The 13,032-nt window shown below is 32.2% G+C and overlaps 1 protein-coding gene across 1 annotated transcript; it reads right to left on the reverse strand.

Annotated features, from left to right (window-relative positions):
• Nucleotides 1-7,067: 7,067 nt before the first annotated feature.
• On the reverse strand, nt 7,068-8,954 carry LOC142534185 (homeobox-leucine zipper protein HAT5-like). Its single transcript, XM_075641121.1, has 3 exons — nt 8,531-8,954; nt 7,771-8,168; nt 7,068-7,615 (listed from the first exon to the last, which is right to left on the reverse strand). The coding sequence occupies exons 1-3, from the start codon at nt 8,637-8,639 to the stop codon at nt 7,220-7,222; spliced, it is 903 nt and encodes a 300-aa protein (XP_075497236.1). The 5' UTR covers nt 8,640-8,954; the 3' UTR covers nt 7,068-7,219.
• Between the last annotated feature and the right edge of the window lie 4,078 nt (nt 8,955-13,032).

Raw genomic sequence — 13,032 nt, forward strand, 5'->3', positions numbered from 1 at the left:
TTGACTCAAAATGTTATATGTACAATGAAAATTATAAAAAAAATTATAATTCTTCCCCTCGAAATATCGCCAGCTGGACTGTAATCAATTTCTAATTGAACTATTTTTTTCAATTTTCTTCCTACCCTTTTCTTCACAAGCAGCTCTCTAATGTAATTTCATGTATAAATATATCTTGCTTCTTTATAGGTTAGGTTCGTTGTTAGAAAGTAATTGGCAAAAATTTGTGTGAGACGGTCTCATGGGTCGTATTTTGTGAGACGGATATCTTATTTGGGTCATCCATTAAAAAATATTACTTTTTATACTAAGAGTATTACTTTTTATTATGCATATCGGTATAGTTGACCCGTCTCAGTTATAAAGATTCGTGAGACCGTCTCACAAGAGACTTACTCAAAGTAATTGACGGCCTCTTTAATAAATCTAGGAATATTTGGTTGGGAATATTGATTTGGTGTTCAAATGAAAGTTATAGAGTTTCGTTTTATTTCAAAATGACACCAAAATCATTTAATTTGGTTAAGAATCAAAATATATTCACTCATTATTTCCGAAAACTATCATAGCATGAGATTTTGTGCGAGTTCACGCTTGCGCAGCGTGTTCTACTAAATTTAGGTAAAATTTGGTGGGTCATCTTCATAGAAATTCAAGCTGAATTTTGTTAATTTTTTGAAATAAATACTATTTTATCCTTAAAATTCATCATTATATTTAAAATTAAAATATATATAATTGTTTTTTAGGGAAAAAAAAAACACTTACTGCTTATTGGGCTTTTATATAAGTCAGGGTAAGCATAGCGTATGGGCTTCAGGCCCATATGATGGATACGAGCAAATGCATGTCTCTGTCCCCCTCTTCTTTTTTTTTAAAGTAATTTACCACTTTGAGATATTTTAATTTATAGAGCAAAAAGCAAATAAACTATCAAAAACCAGTGATCGTGATAAATTTCGAATATTGAAATACTAACTCTTTCGATTTTCATTTAAAAAATTTAATCATTTTCACATGACACATCTACAAGAATATATATATATATTTTACGTCTAATAATGTATTTCAATTAAAATCTTTGAGATAAAATTGGTATAAAACGGGTCGGGTCTTCTAGGACATACATAAGATCCGATCCATTATAATTTTGAAAGACTCGAGATCCACCCTCATCCCATATTGAATAAAAAAAATCGAACAAAGTCGCGAACACAATATGAACCAAATATCAAAAGTAACAATTTTATTGAATCCAATAATTAACATCATAAAATCATGTACTGTTAAAATTGTAACTTGGACCTAACTCAACCCCAAAAACTAGCTCAAGGGGGGAGGATTGTCCAAGACCATATATACAACTCCCATGTATTTTAATATGGTATCAGAGCTCAAGTACCATATTAATTGTACACTAACATGTGTAATCTGAAAAATCACAAAAGACTATCTTCACGAAATGAGAGAAAAAGTTACATCTTATATGTATATATAGAAACTTGAACGGATTGAGTATATGTTACATATTATAAAACTCGTTATCCAAAACATACACATCAAAATACAAAAATTGTTCACAGTATGACCTATTCTAACTTAAAATTAATCAAACTCGGCTCAAATAAGTTGGATCGGATTGGATACACGTTCTATATTAAATGCCAATCACTGTTTGATTTGTTACTTTGAGATCATGTTCATGGTCCGCACGTGGACTTTAGGTTCCATAGAAATCGACTATACAATGTCTACCCCCACCCACAGATTAATCAGAAATTGATCGGATACATTATATTTTATGAATATTGAATTAAATTATTCTAAAATATTTTACTTTTATTAATTAAAAAAAATGTGTATTTTGACAGCGACACCTATCCCTACGTGTCCATGTTAGTAAATAGATATTTGTTATTAGATATTTTATATATGTTTCGAGGGGTCGACCGACACAATCCGTACAAGATCAAAATTTAATTTTTTTTAAACATTCACATGAGATATCATATCTAATTTTTTACACCTCAATAAATAAATAAATATATATATATATATATATATATATATATATATATGATTGAGCAGGTATATCATTTCATCAATGGCAAAAAAATGTATGAGACGGTCTCACGGATTGTATTTTGTGAGACGAATCTCTTATTTGGGTCATCCATGAAAAAATATTATTTTTTATGTTAAGAGTATTATTTTATTGTGAATATATGTAGAGTTGACCCGTCTCACAGATAAAGATTCGTGAGACCGTCTCACAAGAGACCTACTCTTCGTCAAAAACTATAACATCTTAAATAAATTCGTTCAATTTGGACTATGCTCTCGATAAAAATAATTGTTAGCATTGAGATACAGTGATTGTCTCTCAAACAATCGAGATGTGATGTTTAAATTGTTATTATATGATCTAAAAAAAATTGAGTCACTAGAAACAATAAATTTTTTTTTTATAAAATGATTAGTCCGATTAATCTTAATTAATACCAATACGTGAATTCCTTATTATTTCTCCATAAAAATAACACAAAAAACAAATGAAAATAAGTGTCATATGTAATTCCAACAGACGGTCCAAAATGATTGGGCCCCCATCGAACGGCGTACACCGATTCAAATGTGGTCCCGTTTGATATTTCCTCGTTCTTGGCTTAAGCCCGTTTGTTTGAGATATTTTGTTCGCCGACTCCGAGGCTGCAAACTTTAAAAAAAGTGTTATTTTTTTATTGGCAAAAATATGTGTGAAATGAATCCACGGTCGTATTTTATAAAAAAATCTCTTATTTGAGTCATTCATAAAAAAATATTATTTTTATCCTAAGAGTATTACTTTTTATTGTGAATATCGGTAGGGTTGACTCGTCTCACATATAAAAATTCTTGAAACCGTCTCATAAGAGACATACTTTTTTTTATTATTTCTTTTGTGATTTTGTAAAGGAAAATTTGAGATTTTTTTTTTTAGAGTTCGCAAACATTCTTTTAATTTATCTAATAATTCATTTCAAAATTTTATTCATTCAAGATACGATATGTGCTTAAGTGGATCCATTAAAAGTGGTGAAGATCACGGGGATCCATTCAAAAAAAATTATAAAATTTGGTAAGGTTGTATTTGGATTATGAATTTGATTTGAGTGGAAAATTTTGGTCGGTGAAATGATTTGAAGCATGAGTTCCATTTTCCAACAACGCTAAGTAAAAGAAATTTGAAATCATAGATTTGATCGATCGAAATGCGTTCGAAGATTTCAAATTGAACCACTCACCCCTCTTTTCTCATTTGTTCCACTCAAGTTCCTAAACTTATTGCCACATTGACATACATACATAATTATTTCATTTCATCCGACGTTTGACTGAAATTCAACTAAAAATTATAGTAAGAAATCATTATATTGTTCATATATCACCATTAAAAAATCGGATTTGCTACGGCCAAAACTGTCCCTAAAACTGACCGGTTCCAATTTAACGACGGTTTTGGATAAGCAATAGATATTTTAAAACCTTTGCTATTTTTAATATGATTTTTTATAATAATGATAATAATAAAATTTTTTAAATAATAATAACAAGAATAATACAATATATGTTTTCTTGGGGGATGCACGCAAATATATGCTGTATCTAATAATAAAATTTCTCGGGGGATGCACGCATATCCCGATCAACATTGAAGGCAAACAGTGAGAGTTAGGCCCACTAGTTTCGTAATCTCCTTAAGCTACACGCCACGTTGTAGGCCCAAGAGTATTAAATGGGCCTACGTGGGCCCACAGCTTTCGGGGGCTTTGTTTGACCGAAACCTGCTTTAAGTGCACATGTGCTTGAATAACCAAGTAGCTCGCCACGTCACCTTACCGTGTGACCATTTGGAAAAAATCATTACGCATATTTTTTTGTTCCACCACGTTTATTATTCATCACCACCGTCCAATCCCCAATAATAATCTTATGTTCGATTTATCAACAAAAAAAAAAACATCACATTTTCAATTTCTAGATCGGGGTGTTGAGATTTCATGTTGATTTTTTCGATATATATGTCAAATAATAATTGATTATACGATCGATCGATATATATGAAAAATGAAAATCTCATAACTATTCTAGAACTATCGCATCACTTTGAAAAATCGTCGAGGATAGGTAAAAACATTAAACACACCGGTGATTTCTAACAAAAAATGTATTTAAGCAAAAACTTGTGTGAGACGGTCTCACGGGTCGTATTTTGTGAGACAGATCTCTTATTTGGGTCATCCATGAAAAAATATTACTTTTTATGCTAAGAGTATTACTTTTTACTGTGAATATCGACAGGGTTGACCCGTCTCACAGATAAAAATTTATGAGACAGTCTCACAAAGAGACCTACTCATGTATGTAATGCCAACTTTACATTTTGTTTTGTCCAAAGAAATTTTACAACAAATTCTAATACAAATAACGTTGTTGTCTGCCAAGTTATAAATTGAGGCATAATAAGTGTAGCACATTCAAACATTTACAGCAAAACTACCCCAATTATGACTAATCAATGCATAGTCCTCTCCTGGCGTGGGGAGTTCAAAATGCTGCGACGACTTCCACGCTAAGTTTGTTAAATTGATAAGCCATAGATGGATCTCACATCCGACTTGCAACCCATAAAAATCGATCACCATGTTGGTTGATTTGATGTTATCTTTAGAATAATACTTGAATCATGCATACAAAAGTTTAATGTTGACAGAGTTAATATAACAAAACATGTATCATTATATCAACGGTTAATATGTTATTCTCAAGTAGTTTGAACTCAACACACAACACTCGAGTTTATACACAAATACAGGTATAAGTTTCACTATTTTTATTATTTATTTATTTATTTATTTATTATTTTTTAAGTATTTAAGAGTTACACATAAATCAAATCACGTTAAGGATAATAGGATAATAAATTTGCAGTAATGTTGTATGAATTCCTTTATTTTTGTTTTCCAAAAATCAATCTTCAGTCATATCTAATCTTGCACCAAAATGGTGTTTCCAAAATCAATCTTCACTAATATATAAGATCATCTCCAATCTTTACGCCAAAACACCCCCTTTTTTGTTTTTTTATTATAAATTTGCATTTTATTATTATAAATATTTATATTAGAAAATATAAATATTATTTAAATAATAGTATAATATATATTTTATTATTTTAATAATTAGATATTTAATAAAAATTAAAGAATAATAATTATTGATTTTTTAATTATTAATTTATTTATGTTAATTATTAATAATTAAAAAATAATTTGATTTAATGATTTATAAATAATATAATTAAATACAAATGCAAAAAAATTAATGTAACAATACAATTCATAACTAAATTGAAATACATAATGAAAATACAAATGCAATTTAAAACACATAATTCAAATACAATAAATTAATATATGTAATATAAACATTAATTATAATTAAAAATATATTAAATAAAATAATATAGGTAAAATAAAAGGAATTGATATAAGATTTGAATTAAATGAGTTGGAGATGGATGTTGTATTTGATGCAGAAATCGTATTATTTTAATGTAAAATTTGTATCAAAATAGATTTTGTGGTTGGAGATGGTGCAAGTGATGAATACATGGGTATTTAGATATTTAAAATAAATATGGGGAGACAAAATGTCACGATCTACATAAAATAAAGTAAGCCAAAATGGGCTCAAAAGTCGTGGCATAAAGAAGAACATTGGAATAAATCCTAAAATATTTGACTTTTTTGGGGTAACAATCCCTATTTTCTTCCTATTTGTCAGGATTCTAACTTTTTTTATCCCCTTGGTATTCATTTTCAATTTAATTTATGTCCCATTTGTTTATTTTGGAAAATCCACCCAACATTTTTTCTTAACTCCTTAAATGCATTTCTCACTCGCAAAATAAAATTAAATATCATCATTTCGTTTTTAAAATTTTCCCAAAAATCATTTCTACATTTCTTGACATAATCATTACAATTATCAAAAAATTTCATCAATTTATGTATTATCATATAATATTTTAATCATATCTATTAACTTTTTTATTTTAAAATATCCCAATATAATTATTATCTGCACAAGTTAATTTGGTAGGAAAGCGGATATATATATTCAAAATAAAATAAATGAACCCATAAATTTTTTTTAATGAATTCATATAAATAAGCTCCACTAAAATAGCCGTTACACAGTTTTAGTTGATTTCGCACTCGTTCTTAATTGTAACACAAATACATATAATTTAGATACTATGCGAAATATGACTTCATGTTTGAGATAGTTTCACGACTCAATTTTGTGATATATATATATATATATATATATTATTTGGACTACATATGAAAAATATTATTTTTTATGTCAAATATGAGCATTGTTGATTAAAAAGTATTATTTTTTATGTCAAATATTTTTCATGAATAAATATTCGTGAGACTGCGCCTCATAATCATGTGTTCACAATCACTTCTGATTCCTAAACTAAAGATACCATGATTAAAACCGTATAAATATTAAATTTTAAGTTCTTATAGATATTTTAAATACTATAATTAAATTATTTGATCCATGTTAAACAACTCTACCCCTTATTTTGTTTTTGTTTTTTTTATAATAAGAGCTAAAAATTGATATAATGTTTTAAATTGTTATTGTTGACCATTTAGTTTAATTTTCCATATTAATTTAATTAACTTTAAAATATAAAAGAATAAATTTGAGTTTAAATCAATTTAAACCATAGTGAAAACTTATAAATGGAAACCGAAACCGTGAGATTCGGAACCTGAATTGAATTCAAGCGGTCTGATCCGATTCCACCTTTAATTAAGCTCATAACCAAAACCGAACCGGATCATTTCTTCGTAATTAGTTATGTTAAACGCATTTTATAATCAAAAGGCTACTTCCATGCTTGCCATGCCCAACTTTTAACTATTCATCATGTTTTACAAAATGACAATTATCTTTCAAACAAAATCCGAGACCATCTTATCGATCAAATTTATAAGATCAAATTTGTGAAACGAATCTCGAATCTTATCTAATTTATGGAAAATTAAACATAAAAGCTTTCATTATTGAGATCCGTACTTTATTTGGGTAATAACACAACACGAAACAGTAATATTTAGTACTCCAAAAACACTCTCCGATGCCATATGCAAACTCAACATTGCCACAGCCAAGTGCCTTGATCTTGGACAGGGAACCCCAAATTGCATGAATTTGGCTGCAAATCATCGTAAGATTGAAGTTCAAGTTTAGGCAAGCATGATGAGGATGGTAATAGCCTCCTCCTGATATTGTCATCTTCATCAGAAGCGTATGGCTCAGTAGCATGTGAAGAATCAGTGGGTTCGGCCACCAAAACCGAGTCGGTGTAACGTGGGCTGTCGGAGTCGAAAACGTCGCTCCTCGCCGAGCTTGATGCATCTTCTTGCTTGCAAGCCATGACTGTTGCGGCATTTGGTGCAATAATTGGCTTCTTTGTAGGTTGGAAGTCCAGTGGGCTCGTGGGATCAAATGGTTCGATCTTGGGTAACTTCTCCTCGAGAAAATGAACCTATCGTGGAACAAAACTTGTGAGAAACAAACGATTTCGCTATTTACTTATAGAGAAGTCCTTGGAAAAGTACTCTAGCTTGCACTCTCAAAATAGGTGGGATTTTGCACATAAAGTTCAAAAATTGTTCAATTATTGCAACAAAGAGATGATACCTCGATCTTCAATCTCTCGTTTTCTTTGTAAAGGGCATCATAATCCTCCTTGAGTAGATCGAAACTTGCTTTTAAAGAGTCATACTCTTTCTCTAGCTGCTTCGTTTTGTACCGGGCTCGTCGGTTCTGAAACCAAATGGCTACTTGCCTAGGCTGCAAACCAAGTTCTTCAGCAAGTTTGACCTTCCTCTCAGGTTCAAGTTTGTTTTCCAAATCAAAACTTTTTTCAAGAAACTGGACTTGCTCCGGTAGGAGCCGTCTCTTTTTCTCCTGATGTCGGAAACATTCGTCAAAATCCTCGTTGCCGTTGTCTGATTTATCGTCAATCTTTGATAGGAAAGGCTTCTCGAAATTGTTTTTGCCTTGAATATCTTCGAAGTTCAGCATTGTGGTAGAACCTGAATCAGAGAACAAATCTTGATCAAGATTAGGAGTTTAATTTTCAGTTTTCGTATACTTTTTTTCGTTTCAACTAGCCTGTCTCTTCATATAGAAACTTGATTTCACAAAAGCTGTTTTTTTTAATACATGAACACAATATTCAACACTCAACAGAGTATATATATACATGTCAGCACAAAATCTCAAATTCCAAAATAAGAATCTCAGATCAAAGGTATTTTAATCTCATACAAAAAAGCGAGTGCTAGCTAGAAAAATATGCAGATGGATCTAAAAATGGCAGCAAACAGCCTATGAAGAGAAACTCAAGAAAAATAACAAAAATGCAAAAACCGAAGCTCATTTGCATAGCATTCACCTAGAAAAGAAGGGGAAGAAGAATCTGAAACCCAGAAGGAGTCAAGAACCTCAGGAGCACCAGAAATCCTTTCATTCTTCGACAAACCATTTGTCATCTCACCCTCCATAGCCCTTGCTCAAGAAGATTGAATTTTTTTTTATCAAAAAATTCAAACACACATCACTTTTTGCCCAACTTTAGGACAAATTTCAAGACAAGTGACGCAAGAAAGTTGAACTTGAGCAGCGTAACTTTGATTCGGACGTTCAAGAGTTACGAGGGCTGAGACCCATTACTCAGCAGATGCCTACGAGAGAGGTCTGATTAACGAAAACTATGCAGAGAGAGAGAGCGAGAGAGAGAGAGAGAGAGAGAGAGAGTCTTTGTATGGGAAGAAGTGCTCGAATGCTCGATTGGGATCATAACATGCTACTTCTTTCTTGCTAGGTAGAACTGGTACACTTGGAATTTCCGGATTGCCCTTATTTTTATAAGAGGCAAACAAATTGGGTTCGGGTTTTAGGTACAAAGGGAAAATCAAAATTTTATCCGCGTCTACTATTTGATTTAATTTTACAAAATTTTAAACTAAAATTAAATTATTGTTGTGAATAGTAGAGAATATAGAAAAGAGAGAATGATTTTTTTTGTGTCATAGATCTCAACCACACACACTCCCGACTTGCTTCATGCATTACAATGATCTCAGAGTGATTTGAAGACGTCGCTGTTAAGGATTGCTTCACCGACTTCCATGATATAGCAGTGTCTCCTCGTGTAAACACATAACCTGTCTGGGATTTAGCTTTATGTGGATCAGAAAGATATCCTGCATCTGCATATCCGACTAAAGGAGACTTTGATTTTGTCGAATAAAATAATCCCATATCAATTGTACCCCGAAGGTAACGAAATATGTGTTTTACACCATTCCAATGTCTTCGGGTTGGACATGAGTTATATATCGCTACAAGATTAACAGAAAATGATATATCTGGGCGAGTACAATTTGCGAGATATGACAGTGCACCAATGGCACTTAGATATGGTACTTCTGGACCAACGATTTTTTCTCCATTTTCAGTTGGTCGAAAAGGATCTTTGTTAGCATCAAGTGATCGAACAAACATTGGTGATGCTAATGGATGTGCCTTGTCCATGTAAAAGAGCTTTAATATTTTTTCTGTATATGATGATTGATGAACAAATATTCCCTCTTGCAAATGTTCAATCTGCAATCCGAGGTAAAATTTTGTCTTTCCTAAATCTTTCATCTCAAACTCATTTTTCAAGTAATTGGCAGTTTTAGTAAGCTCTTCTGAAGTGCCAATAAGATTTAGATCATCAACATATACTGCCACAATTGCAAAACCCTCATCTGTTCTTTTTATAAAAGCGCATGGACAAATAGCATTATTTGTGTATCCTTCTTTTAACAAATATTCACTAAGACGATTGTACCACATGCAACCAGATTGCTTTAATCCATATAAGGATTTATGCAGTTTTATTGATAACATAGCCTTGGGCGCTTCACCATTTTCTTTCGATAGTTTGAATCCTTCAGGCACTTTCATATATATATATCACTATCAAGTGAACCATAAAGATAAGCAGTTACAACATCCATAAGTCGCATATCAAGAGTTTCTGATACTGCTAAACTGATTAGGAATCGAAAAGTAGTGGCATCCATCACAGGTGAATATGTTTCCTCATAGTCAATTCCAGGTCTCTGCGAGAAACCTTGGGCTACGAGTCGGGCCTTGTATCTTACAATTTCACCATTTTCATTCATGTTTCGTACAAAAACCCATCTGTATCCTACTGGGATTACATTTTCAGGTGTTCGTACTACAGGTCCAAACACTTTATGTTTTTCTAGTGAGTCTAATTCAGTTTGTATGGCCTTCTTCCACTTTGGCCAATCATCTCTTTGTTGACAATCCTTAACGGATTGTGGTTCTGGGTCTTCATTATGTATGATGTCAAGGGCGACATTTAGGGCAAAGACATTGTCAACAATTGTGTTATTTCGATCCCACAATTTTCGAGATGATATATAATTTATTGAAATCTCATTATTTTCATGAGAATTTGATTCTTCAGGAATAATATTATCCAAGTTTGGTTCATTGATCTCTCTTACTATATCATCCAAGATTTCTTCTTCGGGAGCTTTTGAATTTTTTTTCTCTTGTACCTTCTTTTTCGAGGTACAATATCCTTTGAACCAATTGGTCGACCGCGCTTCTGGCGTATTTTAGATTCATTTGCAGGTTGAATAATAGCTGGTCCTACGGGGACATCAATTTTTACAGGGGTATTCTCTGCATGTATATGTGACTTTGTCACATTCTTTGTATTAACAAAAGCATCGGGCAATTGATTTGCAATTCTTTGCAAGTGAATGATTCTTTCAACTTCTTGCTCACATTGATTATTTCGAGGATCATAATGAGATAGTGTTTTCTCATTCCAACAAATCTTTTGTTGTTCTTCGGGACACAACTTTATTTCTCCTAGATTTGGAAATTCCAATTCATCGAAGTGGCAATCTGCAAATCTCGCAGTAAACAAATCTCCTGTTAAAGGTTCCAAAAATCTAATAATAGATGGTGAATCATATCCCACATAAATCCCAAGTCTACGTTGTGGGCCCATTTTGGTTCGCTGTGTAGGTGGGAGATGGACTTGTACTGCACAACCAAATACTCGAAGGTGAAAAACATCAGGCTCTCGACCATAAGCAAGTTGTAAGGGTGAGTATTGGTGATAATTAGTTGGCCTTATACGAATCAATGATGCAGCATGTAATATGGCATGTCCCCACACAGTTGATGGAAGTTTGGTTCTCATCAATAATGGTCTAGCAATTAATTGCAAACGCTTAATAAATGACTCTGCTAAGCCATTTTGTGTATGGACATGGGCAACCGAATGCTCAACTGAAATCCCTATTGACATACAATAGTCATTAAATATCTGCGATTTAAATTCAGCAGCATTATCAAGACGAATTGTCTTGATTGAGTGATCTGGGAATTGAGCTCGTAATTTAATAATTTGTGCAAGTAATCTAGCAAAAGCTATATTTCGAGTTGAAAGCAAACTAACATGTGACCATCTAGTAGACGCATCAATCAATACCATGAAGTATCGAAATGGTCCACATGGTGGGTGTATAGGTCCACAAATATCCCCATGAATTCTCTCCAAGAAGGTTGAGATTTCAACATCAATCTTTGTAGGGGAAGGTCTTATAATTAGTTTGCCTTGTGAACAAACTACACATGGATAATCATTGTGTAAAAGAATCTTCTGGTTCTTTAGAGGGTGTCCATGTGAGTTAATTATTATTCTGCGCATCATTGTTGCCCCAGGGTGACCAAGTCGATCATGCCATAATTTGAAGCTCTGTTGGTCAACAAACTTCTGGTTTGTGACAATGTTTGCTTCGACTGTTTTTATTGTTGTAAAATACATTCCAAAAGGAAGTGCACATAATTTTTCTTTTATCTGCTTCTGGCCAGATATAATAGATGTTATGCAAAGGTATTCGAAATTATTTTCATTTAATGTTTCAATATGGTATCCATTTCGGCGGATGTCTTTAAAGCTAAGCAAATTTCTACTGGATTTGCTCGCATATAGGGCATTTTCAATATATAGGCTTGTATTATTTGGTAAAATGATTTTTGCCTTTCCATAACCCTCAATAATTTTTGATGCACCCGATATTGTTGTAACATTATTTTCAGCTAATGTTAACTCCAAAAAAATACATTTTATATTGAAGAATAGTATGTATTGTACCACTATCCACTAAGCATTCATCCTGACATTTCATCGTTAATCTAAAATAAAAATATAATTCAATAAGCTAAATTCAATAAATAATGTGTAAAGCTTTCAAAGGAAATATTTTATTGAATAATGAAAACATTTATTGAATAACAAAATAAACCTCCATGACAAATCCTAAACATGAACTGAACATCAAAATAAAAACGAGACCACGATAACCTAATAAACAATAGAAATTCAAAGTAGGAACAAGAGCAATGAAAGTAATTACTTATTATTTTCTAACACACCACCACCAATCAAATTATCTATATTTCCATCTGGATTAGCAAAAAAATCAGAGACGTCCAAGTGAGTTATATCAATTGGATCATCATTGTCCACAAAATTTATCTCCATTTTTCCATTTTCCTTGATTGATTTTTGGTATAGATCCACAAGATGTTTTGCCGTACGACAGGTACGAGACCAATACCCTTTCATTCCACATCTATAACATTTTTCTTCATATACTTTGGAACTCTTCTCCTTTGCTTCTTCATTATTGGAATTCCACTGCTGGTGGCTTGTTTTATGTTTCTTTCCATTTTGTTGCTGATAGTATCTTCTTTGGCCACGCCCACGCCCACGCCCACGCCCACATCCACGTTCACGTCCACGTCCATTGTTATGATTTTGAGTGGAATTAGCATTCGCTTCAGGAAATGCAATTT

This window comes from Primulina tabacum, unplaced genomic scaffold (assembly GCF_025594145.1).
Source record: "Primulina tabacum isolate GXHZ01 unplaced genomic scaffold, ASM2559414v2 Contig418, whole genome shotgun sequence".
Taxonomy (NCBI): Eukaryota; Viridiplantae; Streptophyta; class Magnoliopsida; order Lamiales; family Gesneriaceae; genus Primulina; species Primulina tabacum.